This window comes from Gadus macrocephalus, chromosome 1, assembly GCF_031168955.1.
Source record: "Gadus macrocephalus chromosome 1, ASM3116895v1".
Classification (NCBI taxonomy): Eukaryota; Metazoa; Chordata; class Actinopteri; order Gadiformes; family Gadidae; genus Gadus; species Gadus macrocephalus.
Genome location: NC_082382.1, coordinates 24,790,641 through 24,800,774, shown reverse-complemented (window position 1 = coordinate 24,800,774; position 10,134 = coordinate 24,790,641). Strand labels below are relative to the sequence as shown.

General features: G+C 45.2%; 1 protein-coding gene across 2 annotated transcripts; it reads left to right on the top strand.

Moving 5' to 3' along the window:
* The first annotated feature begins 2,984 nt into the window (after positions 1–2,984).
* LOC132459549 (vesicle-associated membrane protein-associated protein B-like) lies at positions 2,985–10,034 on the top strand. 2 transcript variants are annotated; one of them, XM_060054180.1, is made up of 6 exons: positions 2,985–3,284; positions 4,409–4,561; positions 4,935–5,038; positions 5,409–5,489; positions 6,680–6,817; positions 8,142–10,034. In XM_060054180.1, exons 1-6 carry the CDS (start codon positions 3,227–3,229, stop codon positions 8,313–8,315), a joined length of 708 nt encoding a protein of 235 aa, XP_059910163.1. In that variant the 5' UTR covers positions 2,985–3,226; the 3' UTR covers positions 8,316–10,034. The 2 variants fall into 2 exon arrangements, with proteins under 2 accessions (XP_059910163.1, XP_059910157.1); XM_060054174.1 differs by having other exon boundaries at positions 6,629–6,817.
* The last annotated feature ends 100 nt before the right edge of the window (positions 10,035–10,134 follow it).

The following is a 10,134-nucleotide window of genomic DNA, read 5'->3' as shown; positions in this document are numbered from 1 at the left end:
GCCCGCCTCCCGGTCGACCCCGTTTCACTGTCCAGTCCGCTTGGTTTTTATGTTCAATTTTGTTGTTTTCTTTTCTGTGTGGACTCTTCAGCCATTGTAGCCTTTGAGCTATCAGTCTTTTCTTCAGCCTTTGTGTCTTTCAATCAATCCCTCCCCCTCCCCCCCCCCCCCCTCCTCCCCAACCACCCCTTTTGACCTGCTATTGTAGTTTCCTTCCTTCCTACCTTCCTTCCTTGGTCTGCTCTTCTTCCCTAACGTTTTCGTTTCCCTTCCGCTTCTCATCCGCTTTCCTCTCCTTTCGCTTACTTTCCTCTCCTCCTCCATCCTCTCTCCTCTCCCCTCCTTTCCATCCTGTGTCCTCTCTCCTACTCTCCTATCTCTCCCCCCCTCACCACTTCCTCCACTGAGCAGCTGATGAGTCTTTGTTTCTTGTTTGTGTGGGGGAAAAAAAACGAATCCTTCAAACGGAAAAAGCGACTAAATAAAAAAACTGAAGAGGATGACACAAAACGATGACACTAATCTCTTGTCGAGTGGACCCCCTCCCCCCGTCTCCCTCTCCCCCCCCCCCCCCCTGCGGCTTTTTCGTGTGTCCGGCTTTAATTTACTGCTGAACTATTATTCTTGTACAGACTGTAAAATGTATTATTTTGTACAACTTTATTGATAAAAACATGAACTTTTAGAAGATCCCTGTGCCTTGATCACGGCTGTACGTGTATAATGAGCTAACGTGGGAGTCCCACTGCGCTGTATAGCTTGGCCAATCCCTTCCCTCCTAACTGTCCACCCGTTACCGGTCTCTCTCTCTCTCCCTCGCTCTCTCTCTGTCTCTCTCTTTTTCTCTCTCTTTCTCTCTCTCTTTTTCTCTCTCTCTCTCTCTCTCTCTCTCTCTCTCTCCCCCCCCCCCCCCCCCCCCCCCAGGGAATACAACCATCCAATTCGTTATTTCTCTCCCTCCTCCACCTCCTGTCCTTATTATTTAAATGTCTATTCTATTTTTGGATCCATATACCCAGAAAAGATGAGATATATGAAATGTATATGGGTTTTAAAAAAAAAAAGTATTTTATTAGAATCTGAATGAACCTTGACTAACTGTACACTCAGTAGTGTGGGTACTACTTATGTAATAACTTAAGTTAGTAACTTAATAACTTAAGTTAAGTCCTTTCAAACAAAACGGTGTTCAGGTTTCTGTTGCTTCATCTGGAACATCTGCAAAATACATTTTAAAGGGTTTAAGAGGAGTTAAGTGTCATTTACCATTTTATTTTGTCTTTTCTATTTTATTTTTTACTTTAATGGTGATGTGAAAGACCCACATGCAAATCGATGCTTGTTTCTACGCAAACTATTTTTCTTTTGCTACGGAAAGATAAAATAACACAAAAATATCTATATTGATTTTGATTTATTATTTTCTGATGGGGGGAGGGGGGGGGGGGGGGGTGCTCCGACCGGCCCTGCGCGACAGGCGGCCTGTACAGTATTAACATCTTTCACTTCTGTGCCCTAGTCTTCATCTTATTGTGTAGACCAGATATGGGTCTCTCTACTTTCTGAACAGGAGCTCCGACAAATAAAAGTTTTTTTGGTGCAGACAGCAACAGATCCGTCATTATACACACACACACACACACACACGCACGCACGCACGCACGCACGCACGCACGCACGCACACACACACACACACACACACACACACACACACACACACACACACACACACACACACACACACACACACACACACACACACACACACACACACACACACACATTCCTTTATTCAATACAGGTGACTTCCATTGATGGGTTTGTTTTGACTGGTGGACAATTTCAGCAGAACTTCTGCAGAGAACGCGGTTCATTACGCACTTGCAGTGTTACACAATATGGACTACATTCACTCCTCATAACACCAACCTGGCCTGCTTAAGAACTTTGTCATGTTGAATGACAATGCTTTAAATTCTGTGGCAGGTTTAGTCAGACTCGTTTAGTACAACAAATGATTCCAAATCAACTTGTGAAAATGTTATTAATAATAATTAACTGTTAGAGCACTTGCATTATACGCGACGAAAATAAATCTGTAGTTTTCTTGCACACACCAATTAGTTCGATTCATATAGCTTGGATGTTTGGGAAGATAAAAGTGGACACTTTTTACATGTGCGTCCGATTTAATGTTTATAAATATTTTGTTCTCAACTCAAATGTTAAACATTGCTTATTAGAGGCCACTATTAGACTAGCATACACATTAAGAACCACGACCAGGCAAAACAACGTCACGTAACCCTTTTGCCAATGCAGAGGAGATCAACTCTGAATCCCAATATTTCGTTCCTTAATTAGAGCCCGAGCCTGAATAGCCTAAAGGAGAGATGAAGGTCTTTAAATTTAAAACTGGCATACATATTTCTTGTATTTATACGAGGGCCTGCCACTACAAAGAAATATCATGCATCCAAAAATGTAAAACTGGTTCTCTATTATCGATCATCTATTACATTTCCATCGGTGTCTCGTTCACAGACGCAGACTCTTCCTGCATTCTCCTGTCACGAGCAGGATCCAGCTGCAGCTCAGGGGCGGGGCCTATGGTGTTTCAATAGGGCCTGTTGTGCGGCAGAACCGGTTTTTACGTTTTGCGTCCCAGTCGGCCCCCCCAGTCGAGTGATTCAAAGTTCATTTTTCTTGTTAAATTTCAATAAAATAATTAATTAATAATAAATAATCGAAGAAAAAAAAAATATATTATATATCTATACATAGAGGGAAAAAAAAAACGGATAAGCCACACCACAGGCCTAATTGCCACACGATAGGCCTCGGCTCCGGGACTGCAGCTGGATGCTGTTGCCTGTCACCGGCTGTCACCCCACCGGGCCACGCCCCTCACCTGACGTCACCCCTTAGGGCCCCGCCCCTTGCGAGACGTCACCAACGTTACTCCCCGCCCGTCACGTGACGTCAGCTGGCGTTTCCTTCCCCTTCCTCGTCTCTCTACGCTGCTGCTTCTGCTGCTCACTAGCCTAGCCTAGCATTGCGTTATCAGGCAGTTGTCGTTTGCGGTGCAACGTTTAGTAGTACTCTACCCCCCCTCCTCCCCCCGAGGAGAGCCAGCACTGGCATACGATACCGACACTCCCCGACAGCTGTGGCCCATCGTCCTCTCCGTCAGCGGGACAGAAGAGACCCCCTCAGCCCTGGGACATGGCTAGACAGGAACAAGTGCTAGTGCTAGAGCCACAACACGAACTGAGGTTCAGAGGTAAGGGCCCCGACACCCAGGAGCCAGCTAGAAGGCTACCAACCATCGGTGTAAATACCTCCGTTTATACCTGCGTGTGTCGTCTGCGCGGGTGTTTTCTGAACCGGTGGGCGTCTGAAAATGAAGGGTTTTGGTGATTTTAATCGGTGTGACTGTTGATCGTTGCGCCAATGACAGGTGAACCAGGATTGTGTGACGATGCTAGCCCAGTGGATAGCATTGAGCTAAAGAGGCTAGCTTGCAGGACTGGCTCGGCTGTCATTGCAAATGTGAAGCGGGGCCTGTCGGGCTATTTCTTGCCCTGCCGCTAATTTGCCGCCCGTATCCGTTCACACCTCCCTGCTATGCGTGTTGCAAAGCTTTGACATTTGCCTACCAAGTCACCATATTTACGTTTGGACTATTCTAGAAATGTCCACAACCCTGGAGCCCTGGGAGGCAAGTCAGGGAGGTTTCACAATATCATGAAGAAAGGCGGCTGGAGGGGATCTTGGAGATTATTCCAACGACGGCCCAGCCTGAATAATTTGCTACCTTTTGCATATCCAAGAATGTAAGGTTATGCAAACCCGAGTGGATTAGCCGCTCAAAGTGGCCTAGTTGACGTGGTCTGAAAACTGCTGTTGGAATTTTTTAATGTTGTTTAGTTTGATGGGATGAATATAGTATCCCTGAATATGGGCACCATTAGTTGCTTATTGAAATGTTTACACCTTGATTTGGGAGTACATTGCAATATCAGGGATAGGCTGGTGAATTTAGTGGATTAATCACAATTGGGTAACGCTTATGTTATAAATGTTAAACCTGGAATGTTAAACCTTACTACATTCTCCATACTAGTCGTATGCAGAAATCCCTTTAAGTGGCATAATGGGAGAGCTGATAAGCTATGTATGTGAAATGCACTTTATGTTGATGGTTGATTTGAAACCGGAAGTGCTCCTCCTAATCGTGTAATGTGTGTGTGTGTGTGTGTGTGTGTGTGTGTGTGTGTGTGTGTGTGTGTGTGTGTGTGTGTGTGTGTGTGTGTGTGTGTGTGTGTGTGTGTGTGTGTGTGTGTGTGTGTGTGTGTGTGTGTGTGTGTGTGTGTGTGTGTGTGTGTTTGTGGTTGTGTTGTCCAGGCCCATTCACAGATGTTGTCACTGCCACTCTGAAGTTGGGCAACCCTACAGACAGAAATGTGTGTTTCAAAGTCAAGACAACCGCGCCACGCCGGTATTGCGTGCGTCCCAACAGCGGTGTCATCGATGCCGGAGACTCTGTCAACGTGTCTGGTTTGTAAAGAAGACTTATTGTGTGTGAGGTGGGCCGCCCGCCTGCCAGCCGTTGAACTGACGAGCGTTTCATTAGTTTATCAACAGGCAGCCTTCACCAAGAGGAGCAGGTTCAGGGTCTGTCTGGGACACAGTCAAACAAAACAACGGCACACTTGTTCACCCTAGATATTTCAGACACAGAAACCGGAAAAATAACATTCTAATGTGTGGATGATGTAATCAAGGAGACGTAAAAATACATGTCTGCCATTCATGAGCATGTTGGGGTTTCATTGGTCTATAAATAACTGGCTTCCCTTTTCAGGGTGCATGAACATCGGTATCCTTAATGTAACCTCCTCCTTGTGCTTGATTCTGTTGCTCTTCACAGTGATGCTACAGCCCTTCGACTATGACCCCAATGAGAAAAGCAAGCACAAATTCATGGTGCAGTCCATGCTGGCCCCATACGATATGACAGACATGGAGGGAGTGGTGAGTGGCCCGGCACATATTCTGTTATAATTGTCATGTGAAATGATTTAGTAAGACATTTGTTTTAAATCTTCAGATATTTTGCATCGGTCTGTGCCTTCCTCCATTCTGTACCTTATCCGAGTTGTGTGTTTGCCTATACCAAGTTAAACTCTCATGGTTGTGGATGGTGTCATGACTCATGTGTATGTAGTGGAACCTAGTTTCCCTGGTGGCACCGTTTACAATCGTATGTTGGCTTAAATGATTGGAAGACGGACCTAGAAGTTAAACTGAGAGGTAAACACTTGACCTGAATGTTGAATGGACCACCGGCTACCCAACGTTGACAATAAAACGTTGGTTTTGTGGTTGTTTTTCCCGTGTGCAGTGGAAAGAGGCGAAACCCGAAGAGCTGATGGACTCCAAGCTGAGGTGTGCGTTTGACATGCCTCTGGAAAACGATAAAACTGTAAGTTCAAGGACTCGGCCGAGCGTCACGCATCGCATGCCTCACTCCCATGATTACTGTAACAAACCACCAGGAAGCCTTGGTCTGCGTGCTTTCCATCGGGATAGTCGGGAAGTAAACTTCAATAACATTTCATCACATAAGGAAGGACACATTTAAAAGGATGAAACACGGCTTTACAAGGGCTATCCACTTTACATGGGCACTCGTTTTTGAAAGGGTGCTGTCTTCTTTTAAATCGATATCAAAGAATTACTAGTTAGCTTGGGTGTATTTTAGGATGCCTTTTTAACACCTTGGCCAGTGATTACTGATGCAAAAATAGCCAATAGAAAGCTATTTCTGGCATTTTTTATACCGTGTCGATTTATTAATTGACAACGTCAAATCTCTATAATAAGGTGACCTTAACTAGGTTTAAAGTGCTAACAACCCATTACAATTAAGTATCCTTTTGGATGTTTGTCTGTTTGCTGGCATTTTGTGGCCTTATGATAACTAAAGTTAACATGACGAAGGTTGACACCCTTTAATGGTCCAGGGATTATCATTTGAACGAGAACACAGAAGAAAAGCCCCCCCTGCACCAACCAAATAGTCCATAGAAAACTAAAGCAATTTCTTAGTTGCAGTCCGAGTTCCCTTTCGTGTCCACAAGCATTCACTTCCTTTAGCATCGCATCCCAGAATCCTCCATTACACTGTTTTTTTTTTGGTTGCTTTGGTCATTTTCTCATCCTTTCTTTTTCATCTCCATATCTCTGCACCCCCCACCCCCAATTCCAACGACGTCCAATCCACTCCTCCTCACCACCGCCACACATCGCCTCCACCCCTCAACTCCTCCACCAACCCAACCACCCCCACCCCCCCCCTCCTCCTCCACCCCCCCCATCCCCTCCTCCTCCACCCCCATCTCCTCCTCCTCCTCCTTCTCTCCTCCACTCCTCCTCCTCCTCCTCCTCCTTCTCCCCCCCCTCCTCCTCCACCCCCATCTCCTCCTCCCCTCCTCCTCCTCCACCTCCACCTCCTCCTCCTCCACCCCCATCTCCTCCTCCTCCTCCTCCTCCTCCTCCTCCTCCTCCTCCTCCTCCTCCTCCTTCTCCCCCCCTCCTCCTCCACCCCCATCTCCTCCGCAGCATGAGAGTGAAAGCCTCCCACAGTCGGTGTCCTCTCCCGCCCCCGTTAAGACGGAGCTCGGGGCGCCGCTGCCCAAGTCGGCCACCAGCGCGGCGTTGGACGACGGCGAGGTCAAGAAGATCATGGAGGAGTGCAAGAGGCTGCAGATGGAGGTCCAGCGGCTACGGGAAGAGAACAAACAGATCCGGGTGAGGACCCCAGGGCCGAGGAACGGTAGCCTGGCTAATGCCAGACCGAGCTCCGTCGTAGGTTGCCCGTTGGTCTGGGGGGGGCTGCTGTCATTCTCATTCGCTTCCCTGTCGTCATTGCGTTAAACCAGCCAATAGCGCGCCAGGGGGAAAAGCCAGCGTGGTGATTGGCTGACCCCCTTCTCCAGTCCCTTCTGCAGGGTGAATTTGAATGGCCGGCAGAACGGGCTGGGGGTAGGAAGGTCTAGGGAGCGGCTGTTCTTGATCTAGATATCCCGGAGACGTCTGGGACGACACGGGAGACGCTTGACCTGCAGACACGATTTGACCTTTTGTAGTTTAATTTCAGACCCCTTTTCTGTTATCATACGTTACCCACGTCGTGCTTAGAGGCCGATGTTGTGAAGTACAGCGGCTGTTTGTTCCCTGGCTTTTAGAATGGTTGATACTGGGGGAAACTGCACGGTGCTCCCTCTGAAGGTGTCGGTGCAAATCTGACCATGCACAACCTGAGGAAATATGTCTGAAACTGTAAGGACAGAGAGGCCTATTTCCGCCCACTCGCCAAGTATCCGGGGGTTGTAGTACATCACAATCTGCTCAGACATGCTCAGTTTGTCCTTTGCAGTGGTTGTAAGAAGTACAAAACACGAATAAGTGTGTGCTACCCATTGACTGATTCAGTATAATTAATGCATTTATTTTTTATTGTATATATATATATATATATTTTTTTTTTTATGGGATTAATGTAACATTAATAGCATTATATTGAATTGACCAATATACCGTTTCTATACTTTCTCATTCATTGTGATTCACCAGCCAAGAGCGATATGTTGTATTATCACCCTCTTTACGCATGGCCTGGAATGGTTGAACACACTTCGACCTGAATGCCGTGGCCCTTAAACAAGCTGATCAGGACACGTTTGAAGCAGAGCAGCATTTTTCTATTGTTTTGAAACTGATACTTCTGCAATGGGTGAGCGGGCGGCATTCTTCTCGAGTGCAGTCACTGCAGCCCATAGGAGGTGATGATTGACACTGTTTTGAGCACGGCTGAATGGACAATGGAACGGGCACCAAGGGGGTGTGTCCGAAGGAATGAGTCTTGTTTGTTGTGCAACTCTTCGCGCCGTCAGTAGCTACCAAAACAACCATCAAGCTGTCTCTAGTCATGATAACCTGGGAGGTCCAAGCTTGGATACCTAAAAGTACATTTTATAAACTAGCCTGGTTTATAATTGTATGCTACATGATTGATTCGCATAAACAAGTGGCACCGCTGGCGACCTTTGACCTGAATGTTTTGATCTCTCAGGAGGACGACATGTTGCGGAAGAGGAAGGTGACGTCAGTGCCGGCGCCCCACTCCTCCTCCTCCTCCTCCATGGCCACATCCGGCATGATGGAGGAGGGCCTCAGCACACGCCTGCTGGCCTTCTGCGTCCTCTTCTTCGTCATCGGAGTCATCCTCGGCAAGCTGGCTCTGTGAAGGCCGGGGACGGACGCTAAGCCGATTGGGTGACGACGCCCGTGGAGATGTCTCTCTGTCCTCCTTCCCTTTGTTCCTATTCTTGTCTTGTTCTTTCTGGTGTGTTCTTTGCAGTATTTGATGCAATATCACAAGAGGGTTTGAGTAGGAAGGGAAAGATATTTAATGTATGACAAGAAAAACGAAGGCGTGTTTTATCATAAGCAAACACATTATTTAGGCACAGGTATTTACTATTTTTTTTTTTTGATCACCATCTTTTGATTGTCTCTCTCCGTCCATTCTACCTATCGATCCTTTCTTCTATAACTTGCACAGAAAACCTTTTTATGTAGTGTAAGGAGTGGGCTGTGTCCCGTCCCCAACCCCTGTCTTAATATATCAATGAGTTTACTGGTTCCTCACTTTACCTACCCAGAATGCATCAGAGGACGAGAGCCTCGCCATGTAATGTTATCTTCCGTTTGATTCTGACAATACATGAACTTGAAGTAAAAGTAAAATCTTTCAATGCAAGACTTTATTTACCCCAAATAAACTACATATTGTCGCCTAAACAGCATCTCGATTAAAAATGTGTGCGAGTAGAAGACATTTGTTTGTTTTGGTTTATTTTACTCTAGCTATAGATGCGAGTGCTGTGTGGAGGAGTTTTATGAGTTTTAGTGTTTTGTGTAGGTAGGAAGAGCACAAAGGCTAATGTGTTAATGACCATGCTAAAGGTGGCTACAATGACCATGGCTTTGTTAAGAGAATGTTCAGCCAATCAGATTCCCGCTACGACACACCAAAAGGCATGTGTAGTCAATTCTAATTGCACCCAAACTAATAAAAATAAATAAAAGTATTTAAAGTATATCTGCCCCAGCTGTTGCGATTTAATTGAACTTTTTGTTCTTCCAGGCTCTTGAAGACATGGGCATATCTTCTCGTGTTGCACAGGGAACTAGCGGTTCATGAAAATATATCCTGTATACGTTTGCGTTTTTTGTGGCATCGGTATAGCCCACTTAAAAGTGTGTGCGTGTGTGTGTGTGTGATCTTAGACTGTTGATAGCTGCTTCCTCAGGTCGAAACGGAAAGAAAACGCAGTCTGAACATAAGGAGCCTGCTCGTCTGAAAATTTGTTATGCAAAGCCTAATTGGACATTCACAGTACACCACTTTACACTGTACAACAGCTTTGGTGTCTCATTCAATTCTGCCCATTGATGGTTATAGTGTGTATATATATGTATAAATATGTATATCTATACATATATTTGTATTGTTATCTAAATATATGTATAGATATGTATATCTAAACATATGTATTGTTTTTGAAATCCATATAGCTGCAATGCTCCATTGTGCTCTATTTGTTCCACTCTGCAATCTGCATGGAATAAACTGCATTTATTATTTTTCGGGGTGTTCTAATAATTAAAAGGGACCACCTTCATTCTGGTTGGTATGGTATGTGAAAATTATGGTTTGTTTTAATTTTTCAACAAAATACAGTTCAACTGACCAGCAATTCAAATAGCATTTTAAAATAATTTTGTTGTTTGTATTTTCCTTGCCGAAGGAAGCTTGCAGAGTTGCTAAGACTGAATACACACACTTTAAAAATTGTAACACAGCTTATACTTGCAGATTAAGTTATAACCGCCACACATGTAACCACGGAATAATTGGATACTGTTTTGTATATACATCAAATAAACCAAATGATGAAGAGTTCTGTCAGTTATTAACAAAATGCCGTTTACGGAATCAAAGAATAAACCTGATTTATAAGTCATGTAAAATGATGACATGTATAATTTAAATATCAAGC

Coding starts and splice junctions, on each gene's coding strand:
- LOC132459549 (XM_060054174.1), top strand. CDS start 3,227: ATGGCTAGACAGGAACAAGTGCTAGTGCTAGAGCCACAACACGAACTG. Junction 3,285..4,408: donor ACACGAACTGAGGTTCAGAG/GTAAGGGCCCCG, acceptor TGTGTTGTCCAG/GCCCATTCACAGATGTTGTC. Junction 5,039..5,408: donor TGACAGACATGGAGGGAGTG/GTGAGTGGCCCG, acceptor TCCCGTGTGCAG/TGGAAAGAGGCGAAACCCGA.